Below are 15870 nucleotides of genomic sequence, written 5' to 3' on the forward strand. Positions count from 1 at the left end.
TCAGAAGACAAAAGGTGGAAGAACCGCAGAAAGTGCAAAACGTGTGCAGCACACAGTCTAGTGAGGATACACACTGTTCATTCCTGTAGGCTTTCATTGTTTCTATCTGCATCCTCAGCTTCTGAGGTAACTGGAAAAGTCATGCAGGTAGTGAGTTTGTGTTTCGCTTCCACTAAGAGAACAATGGATGCATTAAAAATATATTAATGACTCCTCTAGATAACATGTCCATTTATCTGTAGTTCTCCATTGCGGCCCAGACAAGCACCACTCCAGTGCAAAACGGCTGTTGTGCCTGTCTGCTTTCCCTGACACCCACCCGCCTCTTCCCACCAGTATAACGCTGGATGTACACTCTGCACATTGCGTTATGTAGCACCCTGTTGTGATGGTTACCGCATCTGAGCCATAATAATAGCAGTGGATGAGATAGTGCCTGGCCTGTGCCTCTTGTTGCCATGCAGTACTCCTGTTCCTTCTGTCTTCTACTGCCGTGAGTACATCCCATTTGGAGCTGCATTCTGCCCAGCAAGTGTGAAGACAGGTGAGGAAATTATCTTTCTGTGTGGTGGAACTGTATTACCGAGTGCCGAGTGCAGAGTAACACCTTGCTTGTTTGTGTAGGTAGTAATTAGGACAGGTAAAGCCATAGGTAGCGGGGCATCAGGTGGGCTGGCTGACTGGTGTTGCAAAATGGAGGACACCCCTCTCCTGCAGAAGGCAACTGATCACACATGCAGCTGCTAAAGCCTCTGTTTGTGCAATGAGAGGTTAGTGCAAAAAAAGAGAAAGAAAAGCCCAAATGCCCACCCTGTCTGCACCTCTTCCTGGGTGCTGATGAAATTATACCTATGATTTGAATGCCATTTCCATGCAGTCATGATTACACCTTTAAGATACAAGGTTTATGATTTCAGGAAGTGAGCTAGTCTCCCTGCAACAAACAGCTCAGTAATTTGTCTAGACATTTCTAATTACTGAAGTTTTTATTGCAGACACTGGCATGCTATTTTTATGTAATCATGCTTACATTACCAGAGGCTAGTATTTCATATTTTGAGATTCCTCTAAACAATTTACTGCTCGGCTATGAAATCACTCTTATTTGCGCTTTGGATTGTAATTTGCATTGAGCAGCCCAATTGAAGATCATTGTCTCGGCCTTGTGAATACCATTTTCTGTTATGCAAAAAGACTGCTGCTGAGGTACAAACGTCTAGATGGCGGCTAAGTCTGCAATAAAGCAACTCTGTACTAAAAGAAGAGATGAGGTGCCGGGACACTTTAACAGAAACACAGAGACAGCAAGAGCCCAAATAGTGCAATATGTTAAGGCTGTGTGGCAAAGTGATGGAAATGATACAAATGTGGGTTGCAATGAGGGCAACCAACCAAGTAGGCAGATGGAGATTGACAAATCTGTCTCCACCCAGGTGTTCCCAAAACAATTAGGAGGTGGTCATTATCTAGTGAAAAAGGTCTAGCACTCTCTTTTTAGGGACCACAGTGTAGCGGATGGCCCCCCTCACTGGGTGGTGGTAAGGGGGGGGGGGGTGTTTAACAACTACACTACGAAGGAAGAGGTGCCCAGGGGCATATAAATCCTAGTTAATACCAACTAAAAATAGAAATAAGAGGTGGTTTACTTTCAGACAACGCTGGATTGTATAATAAAATACATGGTTTATTACAGATATGCACTGGCAACGCATTTCATAGGTCTAACTCTGTGCCCACTTCATCAGGCCAACTGAAGTGGCGGTAACTCGAAAGTAGCCTAGCATGCTACTTCACCTGCATTAAAGAGACTCTGAAGCGACTTCTGTCTTCCTTCATTGAGAGGGGCGGGGGAGAGGCGGAGATCCGCCGCTGATAGACGCGCATGGAGGCAGAGCTACAGCCATTAGCCCTGCCTCAACAGGAAGCGATCCCCAGACACCACGGAGGGGATTTGGGGGGTAAAGACCCCTTGTTCAGCCGCGGGATAGCGGCGGTTTAGCTGGGGCAAACATGCCCATGTAGAATATAAGCTAAAAAGCTGTTTTTAAAGTCGCTTCAGACTCTATTTAAAAGGGCACTGTGGAATAGGCCCAATACATTCCTGCATCTACAAGCATCTGAAATGATCCATCGTGGCCATTTGTGGGAAACCAAACCTCATACAACAGTTTCACTCTATACTGGAAAGCCTGTTGTACTTAATAGAGAGGGGTGGAGGAGAAGGAGCAGGGCGGAGTTGCGGCAGGAGAAAACAGTGGCATGGTTTTCTCTCATATCTGATTGTCAACGATCAGTCTGCAAATGTTGGAGGACACCTGTACACATCCTAGAAAAGCACCCAAAATAGTCACAAACTATTGTCTTGGATGGTTTAAACTGGAGGTCTAAATGACCTCTTAGCTCACTTTACTACAGTCTTATTCTCTATTATTATTATTTAGTATTTATATAGCGCCAACATCTTCCGCAGCGCTGTACAGAGTATATTGTCTTGTCACTTAACTGTCCCTCTGAGGGGCTCACAATCTAATCCCTACTATAGTCCTATGTCTATGTATGTATTGTATAGTGTATGTATCGTAGTCTAGGGCCAATTTTACGGAAAGCCAATTAACTTATCTGTATGTTTTTGGGATGCGGGTGGAAACCGGAGTACCCGGAGGAAACCCACGCAGAGACGGGGAGAACATACAAACTCCTTGCAGATGTTGACCTGGCTGGGATTCGAACCGGGGACCCAGCGTTGCAAGGCGAAAGCGCTAACCACTACGCCACCGTGCTGCTTCTCTACAGTGCTTCCTTCAGCACCTGGAAAACCATCCATGCTGGTGATATAGCCATACATTGTGGCAACAGCCTGCATGTCATACCCAGAAGCTACAGTCGCTGTAGTCAGATTTCCATATTCTAAAGTCTTTGAAATGGTTAGATTTAACAGGCTCTCAGTTGTCTCGGGTTATAAAAGTGTAGAATTCGGTCTGTAATTCTTCTTCATACTGTCGGTGTTAAAATCTTGCCAAATAACTTGTTTCAAAATAAATATTATATTCGTTATACGTTCAGTTGATGCCCTTAAAGGAAACCAGTGTCAAGCCTGCAAGTGTCCATTTAGACCTTGTTCACATAATACGCATTGCCGTCTGCATTTCAGCGACACATTTGGTGAGCAACACGCAAGAAGATCAAGAGTGCATAGACTGCACTGTCTGACATGCTCACTAAATGTGCTGTGCAGCAGTGTGATGCAATATTGCACTTCTGCCTGTATTTTTGCCAAAACGCAATGCTGACCCATTCATTGTAGTGAATGGGATCAGCAGCACAACACATGGCAATGCAGATGGCATGCTATTACCTGCGTTCCGATTGCATGGTCATCTGCTTTGGCTAGTAAAGGTGTGTACACTATGGCTATCACCCAAAGGGATCAGCACTGGATGCCTTGGGTGACAGTTTGGGGTCTCAGCACTGTACAGATGTCCCCTGGCTCTGCTATGCGTTACTAGGAAGCATGACACACATCACATGACAGAGTGGTTTCCAACAGGAGGGTTAAGAAGAAGAAACAAATGCCTCAGGTGAGGTTCATCTAGAGTGCACCTTAAGGTTGCATTCTATGTAAATAATATTTACATTTCTTTCTGTTGCCTGTAGTTCTTGGTTTAGGGAAGCAGCAACCTTTGCCATGTCTCCACCCACCAGAACATACATCATCCTCTGCATTGGAGTAGAATCTGGATTGTAATCAGGTGAGTGGATGGGGTGGCATAGTCATGTCCCTGCCCCCACACCTGTACTTAAGTAACTTAATGGTATAATGGTTTCACAAGACGTTTTTGCTCCAGTGCACAGACAGTATGGTCATGTGGGTAGGCGGGGCACATGGCTATGGCCACAAATACCGTCATTCCATAAAACCAAACATAACTCCTGCACTTGGGCCTGTGAGCTTTCTTCATACTCATTTTACAAAAACAATCATCATTGAACAGTTAGTAAAGCTATGTAGATTGCAGCCTCGCCCTTTTTGAATACTGTATAACGTTTGACATAAGTTCACTTAACTTTACAAAAACAATAATATCTTAGATTTGCAACAGCCAAGCCATTTCTCAGTAATGTCAATGAACTTTCAGCTGGCACAGCTTCTGCATCTGTCAACATCACCTAATTAACTTTCAATGTGAAACTTTGGCCAGTGACAAATTTATAGTCAGTTTTGTGTTGGCAGCTGCAGTCTGGGCAATCGTTTTTTCAGAAGCCAACGGTCAGCAGTCATTAAACTGTACCGCATGAGGTCTTTACTGTTTGGTGATAGTTCCTGCTCAGTTTCACCATTTATGGCTCTGTGTATTGATTGTAAATGTTGCTATGGAAACACCACTTTTGTTATCATGGGTTGGGAATTGACCTGCTTAGTCAGTGCATTAAAATTTCTCAAGTTCTGTCTACCTCACTTACCACTACATTTTCATCAAAGAGTTTGAGCTGTTGTTAATATATCGCCCTCATATAAAGAGGAATAAAGAGATGAATTTCATATTATGGAGTGATGCATCATGGGAAACCACAGTTGATCACTTACAGCGGAATTATCACAAATACCATCTGTTTTAAGAAAGCAAAATTACATTTAGCATAATTTTGGGGGGCTTTTTGGTTTTCGAAGCCCTTTATACCTTCTAAGTAGTTTTGGGTCACCATTAGCTGCCTGGGTATTCCTTCATATAAAGTGTGCAGTTTTAACCTCTCTACATAACTAGTGCTATCATGCCAACTTTCCAACGTACGGCCAGTGTTATAGGATATCCCAGTTATTGTGTCCTCCTTTTTCCCCACAAGCCTCCATTTAACCACCATCCGTCCCATACTAGGAGCCAACCACAAGTGGTTGAGACCTTTGAACTGGATATGATAGCATTCACGCTTGCACAGTTGGCTCCTGGACGCTGCTCTGGTCCTGACTGCATCGTGCGTTAACCAGGAGCCAACTGCACATGCACAAGTGCTATCATCCAGCTATGGCTGGATAGTGTGATGGTTAAGGGCTCTGCCTCTGACACAGGAGACCAGGGTTCAAATCTTGGCTCTTCCTGTTCAGTAAGCCAGCACCTATTCAGTAAGGATTTCTTTGGACAAGACTCCCTAACCCTGCTACTGCCTACTGAGTGCACGCTGGTGGCTGCCTCGCAAGCGCTTTGAGTCTCACTGGAGAAAAGCGATATACAAAAACTGGAATAATTATTATTATTATTATCATATCCCGTTCAAAGGTCCTGATCACTTGTGGTCAATGCCTAGTATGGAACATATTGTGGCTAAACAGAGGCTTGCGGGGGAAACGGAGAATGTAGTCTGGGAGTGGATACAGTTGTGAATGTACGCATTTACTCTTTTAGGGTGCGTTATTTTAACTTGGATGTCTGCCACAAGGGCACAAAATACTGTATATATATTTTTAATCACAGAATGTGGCAGGCCCATGAATGAACAAACAATGGAGTTGAAATATAATACAAATTATACAAGACTGATTGATGAACATAACTAACTCAGGAGGTGCCCCAAAAAGTATAAAATTATAAAAAAAAAGTTAGAAGGGGAGGTAAATGCTGGCTTAGCTCCCAAATGACATCACCAAATTTTAACCTTTTTTTTTTCATTTTAAACTTTTCGACCGCTTCCTGATTCCTCGGGTGTTAATACGACCCTTCATTTCGAGGTCACTTTTTAATGTTTACATGACTTATCTTTTTTGGAGTGTGACCACACTATCTGGGTACATATTTTCACCTGACTGGAGATGGGATCGTTATCCTCACCTGCACAGACTGTAGTTGCCTGGGAACCCCAGGTGTGTAAACAAATCTGATTGCCCTGTGTACTTCGTCTTTGCTGCCTACGCCTGCCTTATGGCGAACTTGACTGTCAGGTTTGTGAGAATCTCGCTAAGCATTGGGGCTAATTCACTGCAAGACTGAACTGGTCTATTTCATTTGTTTATCCCTACTCGCCATACACAGGTCAATTTTGTAACAGCCTGCACAGCTGCCAAGGGAGACATTGTGACCGAGGTATTGCCTTGTATTTCTTCTTCCATTGCGGTTAATATAAGTGGTGCTCTGCTGGAGCTCAGGGTCTATTGGAAAATGTTAATGTTGCTTGGGCCAAGACACAGCTGAGTAACTAATATGAACACTGGGGATCATAAAATATCCAGCAAACCTGGGCTGGCTAATTTGTGTACCTGTAGGGAAAAAGAAGAGCCTAAATTAGATGCCTCAATAGAGGGAAGCCTTTGCATAAACCATCCCCCTCGAGCTCGCTGTTCTAGCTCTGGAACTCTCTGCACCATTTCGACAACTTGGCCCTAGCCTACGATGGACATATGACTATGGGAGGGATTAGATTGTGAGCTCATCTGAGGGACAGTTAGAGACAAGGCTGTATAGAGCTGTGGAAGATGTTAGCGCTATATAAATACAAAATAATAAGCGGTGTAAATGGGCCCATTGTGGGACCATTGCAGCGCATTGCCATGTAATTATTAACTCACGTTATAATGCAACGAACTGATGTTAAACATAATTTATTCAGTTCAGCTGTATACATTGTCATTTCAGCTGGCTTGGTCTCTTTTTAAGTGCTAACAAAACACAGCTATTACATAGTTTTATTGTGGATAGTAAAAATAAGTAACACTCTCCTCCTGCTTAGTGGGGTTAATGCTCATGCATGAAATGGGAATTTCTAGACAGTCTGTACTCCAAACATAATACTGTTGTCATAATTGCAAAGAACTGCATTTTAAGCTCACTGTAATATAACTTTTATTACGGTGAAAATTCCAAAAAGAATTGTGCCGCAGCAATTTATGCTTATGGCGACTTTCTAGTGAAAGTAAAATTTGCTTCGAAACTTCAGTCAAATTGATGTGAAAAGCCAAAGTACACCAGCTCTTTTGTTGCTGATCCTCCATTCAGTCACATGATATAAAAATTGGGCAACTTAATACTGCCCTAACGACTTTAAATTGGTATGCAACACAAAATTAAATTTTTGCTCTAAAACATAAAACACAGCAAAAAATTAATAGAAAACTTGAAAAAAAAAAAAACCTTTCACTGAAGCTAACTGATAAGATTGCTGATTGCAGAACACATTTTTAGATTGTCTTATAAGTATTTACTGAGCAAAAAGGTAGATAAAGTTCACTGTTCCCTTTCTGGATGCAGCAGAATTTGCACAGCTTATTATAGGGGAATACATTTCAGTACTGCAACAACCATCTTATCAATTAGCTTATGAGTGAAGTAAATGTTTGAGTATTAACCCTTCCAACAGCTTCAAAATAATTTCTACATTTTCTTTCTTCTTAGTGTATGCTGTGTTTAATGCTTTAGACCAGGGGTGTCAAACTCAAATACAAAATGTACACCAAAATTGGGACCTAGCCAAGGGCCACCCTCAATGTCTACTGGCCACCTTCCTCCCTTATAAAGTTCTGAGGTGTCTAATGACCCTCCTCCAATCACAGTACAGTTCCCTGGTGTATAGAGGCCACCACCCCTCCCCTATACAGTTTGCTGGTGTCTAGAGGCCCCCACTGTCCACTATGCAGCTCCCTAGTATATAGTGCTTTCGCCCTACCTCCCCTATATGGCTTCCCTGGTGATCTAGGGCTCCACCTCCATTATAGTTTGCCTGATGGTGTAGTGGGGGCCAAACATAATGCGGGCCAAACATAATGCAAAGTGAGGGCCAAATTTAATGGATCTGAGGGCCAGATTTGGCCTGCGGGCAGGAGTTTGAGTTTCATCCTACTTTAAAACTATAGACTCAAGTAATAAAATATACAGTTCCAGCAGGTTGTGAACGGTTGTGTTATATTAAGCGACAGAACATCCAAAATCACACAGGATGATAAAAAGTCATTGTGTAGTTTATAAAAAGATTTTTTTTATTTCATTTTTGTTTGTTTTGACCAAGAAAGCGGGACTGCTGCTTTAAGAGGAGCGTAGTATGATCGTTTTACCTCCAGATCCAACACTGATATAGAAAAATGCAGGAAATCACAGGAGCGCATTATCTGCTGCTTGTCATGCAGTATTGGCTGCTTCCAATGCTCAGTTGTCCAACTGAAGCACATCTTGTCGCAAGTGCGTTCCAATTTTTGTTTTCGCCATTAGAGTCCCTTAGCAACATACAGTACAAAGTCTTATTGCTGTAATATTACAATATGGCATTAAATGGTTCAATAGTTAATGCTGCAGAAAAAAGAGAGGAAAAAAAGTGCTTGGACCTTAATCTGTACATACATACATTTTTGTAATTTTTTTTGTTCTTTTTAAATTACATTTGTGGCACTCCGTCGTCTATAAAGCAAAACCTTCCACTTTAAGTGAAGAAAATTTGAATTGCACTTTTTTTTAACATGTATTTGGAATGTTAAAAAAATAAACAAAAAACAAATGTAAGAAATTGTTTTTAAGCTAAAAGACCATTTACCATGTGTGTGGGGGGCTACAAATTTATGTATGTATATATATATCTTACAAATATCACCTTGGTCCATGAGACTGTATACTGAAGATTCTTTTTTTATTTTTTATTTTTTTTTCACCTTTTTGCTAATTTTAAAAGGTTACATATAGGATCAAAAGTAAAACAAAAAATTACCCTGTTTTTCTTTTTTTTTACTTTTATATACAGCTTGTATTATCTTAACACATCTCCCCCATCCCTGTGATTTTAATTTCCAATGTAATAAAAATATAGTCTTATTTGATAGGTAAGGTTTCAAGTAAAGGAGCGGAACAGAGAAAGTTTTCATATTCCACAGGTGTTCATGGTGAGAACACAGTGTTCAGTGCTCCAGTTGAGTAGAAAGTCCATCGGTTTACTGCATGATTAAAAACCTTTACAGGAACATGCAGATATTCTCAAAAAAATTACCTTTTTTCGTGCTCTCTGCACCTTTTTTTCAATCTCACCATATTTACACATATCTTAAACATACAATATATCAAATTAAAAAAAAGAAAAAACAAAACGAAAAAAAACAAAACAAAAAGAAAAAACAACAGTGTCTATATGATAAGTGGCCTTTTAACTTAAAACTCCTATCACATGAGATGGTTTATTTCTAAAATAACGTAATCAACTAATTTGAAATTAAAAATGCACACAAAGAAAAAAGTAAAAACTTTCAAGGGTCATTTAGCACAAATGATAAAAGAGATCAGTATAAGCCTTAAAAGCACTGAACATTAAAAAAAAAGAAACTGTCTGTTTAGATAGGGGAAAGACATACACCACAGTCCAAATATGTAATCGGAATTAAAGCAAACGTTATGAAACAATCCAATGTTAACCATATTCAGAAGTGGAGAGATGGTCCACTGTTAAACAAGGCTAGGGTTGTTCTGTCCGAGTTTGGGTGAGTCTTTTATGAAATGCATATTTATCAAGGCTAGCTTGCTCTAAGAGTTAACTGGTGACATAGTGCTTGGTGGCTGGCTGCCCATAAACCCTATAGAAATCCTGACGGCCATGCTGCTGGGAAGCATCAATCCATTCTCTGACCGCGAGTCCTGGAAGAGACTGTGTTACAGATGGGGTGGGTGGAAGAGGATGAGAGTATTCCTGGGAAGAGACTGTCCATGGAAAATGGCCAGACCTAGGATATGACTGGTGTCCACTGTGGTTGGACACAGAAGAGCAATAACAGTTGTCTACAGAGCAGACCAGGATCTTGCGTCCTCCATACTGAGAAAGGACGGACTGCTGAGATGAGGAACTGTTTGGGTAGTGGGAAGGGTTGAAGACAGAGTTGGAGTGGACCGGCTGTGGGCCACTGGGAAGTCCCACGATGTGCTGTGTAGAGCTGCAAGGCACCATGGGTTGTGTTGACTGGCCCTCACCAGTGGAAGAACCCTGGCTTATGTATTGGCCACTAACAGTTCCTGGCGCTGAATCAAGGAAGCTGCCCTCAGGGAATGCAGTTGAATGCTTGCGCTTTTCTGCCCCCGAGCTGCTTACATTGCAGGCGTACATAGGAATGCACTGCAGGAATGGCACAGGAGTGCTGAACGGACCTGAGCAAAAGAGGAAACACAAAATATAACAAATATATATGCACTGCTTACTTTACCATGTTAAATCCAAAGCTATCTATATAAATGCGATGCTTTGATCCGGTAGCTGCACAAATATATATCACAGTAAACCTGTGTCTTTTCATTGAAACATAGATGAAAAGAACGTATGATGCAGACATGATAAGTAAGTCTGGATCATTTGCATCTATGTGATTTGTAACAGAATCACTCTTTGGCACACAGCATCGTGGTGCTAAAATTATTGTCATCCTTACATTGTGGCATAAAGTCGTTTCTACAGGTTTTTTTGGGCACGGAGGTTTTACCTCTGTTGCATTTCAGGTTACTATAGTTACGTAAGTAAGGGGTTGTATTAGAGTAGAGTTAAAGAGACACTGAAGCGGAAAAAAAAATGGATACAATGAATTGGTTGTGTAATGCGGATAATTACTACAACATTAGTAGCAAAGAGAATATTCTCATATTTTTATTTTTAGTTATATAGCTGTTTTTTTTTTTTACAACATTGCATCATTCTCCAATATTTGCAGTTTACACACTACTCAGCATTTTAAATGATTTTTACAGAGCAGGCTAATAAACTTTTGAACTGTCCTCTGCAGAAAAACAAACAATACAGTGCCAGACACTTGAGGTAATAAGCTTCAGAAGACAGATCTCTCTGCAACTTTGAAAGTCGTGGAGCTCAATGGCTCTGTTGCATAGATAACAACTGAAGTTTCTTAACTCTTCCTGTACTGGAAACAATATTGACTTCAGTCTCTGCTCCTAATGCTTTATTTCTTAGCTGTACTACACATACCAATCGTTATATCATTTTTTTTCAGATAGTAGATTTAAGATTTGGGTTTAAGTTAAGGTTAAAATGCGCATCTAGTCACAGCAATTGGACATTATAGACTCTTTCCATTTCTGTTCTACAGTTCACATTTCTTGACTTGTGGTGAGATCATAAAATTATGATTTACAGTAAAGCTACATTACATATACCTTTAGGGTTTTGTTTTGTTTTTTTTCAACCTCAGGCATGCAGATCCTGCAACCTCAGATATGGAGGGCCTGCAACCTCAGATATGCAGATCCTGCATGGAGGTCCAGGAACCTCAGATATGGAGGTCCTGCAACCTCAGATATGCAGATCCTGCATGGAGGTCCAGGAACCTCAGATATGGAGGTCCTGCAACCTCAGATATGCAGATCCTGCAACCTCAGATATGCAGGTCCTGCAACATTAGATATGCAGGTCCTGCATCTTCCCCCTTCTCAACATCTCCAAGATCTGCCCCTTCCTCACCCCAGACACCGTCAAACTCCTTATCTCTGCCCTCATTATCTCCCGCCTCAACTATTGCAACACTCTTCTGTCAGGACTTTCTTTGAAATGTATTGCCACCATACAGTCCATCGTGAGAACGACAGCCAGACTCAATTATTCTTCCCATCAATGACTACCCTCTGTAAATCCCTTTATTGCCTCACCATCCACTTCAGAATCAGCTTAAAGATCCTATGTCTGGTCTACAAATCTGTCCTACATTTTTAAACTCAAACCACAGATACACACATGGCCGCCCTCTCCGATCCTCGACCTATGCTTGACCACCCCGTGCATCACCCAGTCCCATGCGCGACTCCAGAATTTCTTTAGACCTGCACCCACTCTCTGGAACTCTCTTCCACCTGCCATCACCTCGCCCCCCTCCGTCACTACCTTCAAGCAAGCTTTCAAAATGTACTTCTTCCCAATGGCCTACCCCCCTCGCCTATGCTCTAACTCTCTCTCCTGAGTAACTGTTCAATGTTCCCATACCTAGTGTGTACCTCTTCCCTTAGAGTGCAAACTTTTTGCAGGATCCTCCCCCTTGTGTATCCAACTTGATCACACATCCTCATCATCGTGCATCCCTCCCACTAACTGACTTAGTAGTCGGTCACTCCATTACGTGATTTTGTATCCTTGTACTGTTTTCTTGCATGAACTATTTATTATTCTGCGCTGTGAAATATGTTGGCACATTATAAATAAAAGAAATAAACTTTATAGAGTACCTTCCAGCATCTTCCTCAGCTGTTTCTCCTTCTTGGAAATCTCCGTCAGGAAGAGTTTGGAATTCAGATGTCCTATTTTCGGTGGAGGAAGACTTCCTCCGGTGCAGTTCTGAGTCCTGTCACACCACAGAAACAAAGTAATTCTGTTATTCAGCTTGCCTAAGCCATATGGTACATTAAAGCAGTTTTCTCATTCACCTCTCCACATGTTCATTAGACAAAATGGCTCATCTGTTGGAAAGCCTCAGTACATAGCAATGCCTAGATGACTGCACTATGTAGTCTGTGGCCTGCCCTGCAGTGGTGTTGTCAATCTGTTCTATTTTTACTATTGGGGTCATATGTCTTAAAACAAGAAAAAGAATACATCGATTGAGTAAAAGAGCTACTAGCAGTATTATATGTATGTAAATGCATCCACACCTGCCACAAAGGAGGCAAGTAATTTATTTTTTTCTGTTCACAATATAGCTGCACAGGAAATAAGTGTGCATTGAAAAATCTCTCTCCCCAATGAGGTAAATATTTATACTGTTATACTTAAAGGGAGGTGAAAGGGATGTGGAATTTTAAAGAGGAACTCCAGTGAAAATAATGTAATAAAAAAGTGCTTCATTTTTACCATAATTATGTATAAATGATTTAGTCAGTGTTTGCTCATCGTAAAATCTTTCCTCTCCCAGATTTACATTCTGACATTTATCACATGGTGACATTGTTACTGTGGGCAGGTTATGTAGCTGCTCCTAGCTGTTTTGGCTGTTACAGACAGCTGTGAACAGCTAATTCCTGTCTGTGAACATTGTTACATTGTGGCAGTTTGCCCAGAGTACCGCGGTACCAGAGTTTCTTGTGGGAGGGGTTTCATCAACAAAATCAGTCATACAGCGCCCCCTGATGGTCTGTTTGTGAAATGCAATAGATTTGTCATGTAAAAGGGGGTATCAGCTACTGATTGGGATAAAGTTCAATTCTTGGTCGGAGTTTCTCATTAAATAATAGTAGTTGCCTGGCTGTCCTACAGATCCTCTGCCTCAAATACTTTAAAGTGAAACTGTCAGGCATAAAATAATTTCGTTAGTCTGGCCCTTAGCGCATTCTAATCTAGGATACCTTATTTTATACATGGTGCTGGTCCAAAATGTTTGAGTTAAAACTCTGTCAAAAATCTGACAAGATCAGCTGCATGCTTGTTTCAGGTGTGTGAATCAGACTGATGACAGACTGATTAGCAGGACTGCCAGGCAACTGGTATTGTTTAACAGGTAATAAATATGGCAGCCTCCATATCCCTCTCGCTTTAGGTTCCCTTTAACAATAGACATTATTATAGAATATTTCGCATTACAAATACGTAATTTGTGCATCGTTGTTCTTTTGATGCACATTAAAGGGAATGTGTATTTATTTATAATGTTTAGCGCTAAGATTTTAAGGCGACTAAGTGAATAATATACATTTTTGATTGCCGATTCATCACATTAATTTAACTTTTATTGCTGAGCACACTTCAATTCGCTCTTTAATGTTAGTCCCTTCCTGATACCTCTAACGCCTATATCCAACCTCGCCACTTCAAGGAGAACTAAAGCAAGAGGGAAATGAAGGCTGCCATTTTTTTTTTCTTTTAAGCAATACCAGTTGCCTGGCAGCCCTGCTGATCCTCTGCCTCTAATACTTTTAGCCATAGACCCTGAACAAGCATGCAGCAGATCAGGTGTTTCTGACATTATTGTCAGAGCTGACAAGATTAGCTGCATGCTTGTTTCTGATGTTATTCAGCCACTATGGCAGCCACATAGTTCAGCAGAGCTGCCAGGCAACTGGTATTGTTTAAAATAAATAAATATGGCAGCCTCCATATTATTTTCACAACAGTTGTCCTTTAAAAAGGTTTGAAATCATTCACATCAGAAAAATTTATGGTAAATGATATATTTTCCATGTAGCTGTCACTTGCAATATGTATTGTTAGTCTAATAGCTCTGAACCTCCTACTCAGTCTAGCAGTTCAACTGTGCCATTGCTGTTCAGGAGTGCTTCTACAAATAAAGGAAAGCTTGAAAATCCTCCATGAGGAGATGAACTAATCCAATCCACAACAAGTCCGAAATAGGTCAAAGCTGTCAGAATAATAATGACTACTGTAAGTGACAACTGCATAGACAAAAAGTAATTTACAATGTGGACAACACGGAACTGATCACCTGGAAATATTTTTTCTAAATTAACCTCCCCATAGAGGGAGGTTCATAATGGAGTGCCATGGGGAAGGGGGGCATCACTACTTACCTACAGGGTGCTGCTCCTCTGGCCCCAGGTCCGTACAGGATCTGCCATCTTCTCCAGGGAGAAACTGCATTTTCAACTTCCCGGCTAAGTCGCGCATGAGTCTGCTGAAATGCATGCTGGGAAATGTAGTCTGTGGGTGCGAAAACATCTCATGGCTACATTGCACACTTCTTACAGCTGCTGACTGCTCAGCCAGATCCTCTGTAGGCTTCCGATGTATCACCTGACCTGCATCAGGTCACATGCACACATGGAGAGCCATACTGAGGATGCAGCAGAAGAGCCAGCAGCTGTAAGAAGTGAAGGGGACCGGCGTCCAGAGCTCTGCTAAACATCCTTCACTGTGCATTGCTCTGTATTAGTGGGAGTCTGAGAGAAAGGGCTCTCTGCAGGGAGGTTAATGTTATGCTGGGTACACACTATGAGATTTTCTGGTCGATTTACTGTCAGATCGATTATTTCCAATATTTCCGATTTGTTTTTCGATCGATTTCCGAGCATTTTACGATCGATTTCCGTGCACTTAAACAGGAAATCGATTGGAAAATGCTTGGAAAAACGATCGGAAAGCAAATCGAACATGTTGGAAATAATCGATCTGACAGTAAATCGACCAGAAAATCTCATAGTGTGTACCCAGCATTAGACAGAGGCCAATGGTTGCTTAAACTCTCTAGCAACTGGAAATTACACACATCAGGCAATCCCCCGCCTGTGCTGGATAATCGAGACCCTACTGCACATGTTCATTGTTCTTAAATTGTTTTTAAATGGGATATAGATCAACAATGAAATATACCTGCAGCATTTATGTACAGTATAAGCAGATACACTATGCTTTTACTGATAGTAAACAAGCTACAGTCTGTATTTGTCAGACATTATCACTGCCTTGTAAGTATTCCTCCTCCTCTCCCTGACTGTACATTGTGTCTGTACATCTATTAGGTATTATCAGCACTTCAGTAAACAGTGAGTTCCATAGAAAAGCATCCTGAGTGCTTCCAAAGATGGGCGCTCGTACTGCACAAGCGTAAGCCCGGCTGCGCAGGTGCCCAGCACGGATCCATTCGTTTTCTGAAGTACTTCGCATGCGTGAGCCCGTCCATGCAGGTGCTCATTGCAGATCTGTTTGTTTTCGGAAGTACTCGGGGACGCAAGTACTTCAGAAGCCTGAACGAGGTGTCCCAAAGAGGTATTCGACTTGCGCTTCGAATAACGGGGAACAGCGGTGGAACAATGGGATGGAGAGAGGACCAGGAAGGTTCTGTGGGATCCAGATCCTTCTCTCTACATAGGTAAGTATCTACCTTTTTTTTCTCAGGCCCGCTTCAGGTTCACTGTAACCATAGTGACAGTACACATTGCTCAGCTGTAGCTGGGGGGAAGAGTCTGCATAAACTCTGGT

The 15870-nt window shown here is 41.6% G+C and overlaps 1 protein-coding gene across 1 annotated transcript in view; it reads right to left on the bottom strand.

The window, feature by feature from the left end:
• Window positions 1-7934: 7934 nt before the first annotated feature.
• TRIM8 (tripartite motif containing 8) overlaps window positions 7935-15870 on the bottom strand; it is a 123251-nt gene continuing 115315 nt past the window's right edge. The window contains exons 5-6 of the mRNA XM_068257551.1: window positions 12171-12286; window positions 7935-10097 (exon numbers count right to left, since the gene is read on the bottom strand). Of these exons, the coding sequence (XP_068113652.1) occupies window positions 9490-10097; window positions 12171-12286 (724 nt within the window). The 3' untranslated portion in view covers window positions 7935-9489. The remainder of the gene's footprint in view (window positions 10098-12170; window positions 12287-15870) is intronic.

The sequence above is a fragment of the Hyperolius riggenbachi genome, chromosome 10 (assembly GCF_040937935.1).
Source record: "Hyperolius riggenbachi isolate aHypRig1 chromosome 10, aHypRig1.pri, whole genome shotgun sequence".
NCBI lineage: Eukaryota > Metazoa > Chordata > Amphibia > Anura > Hyperoliidae > Hyperolius > Hyperolius riggenbachi.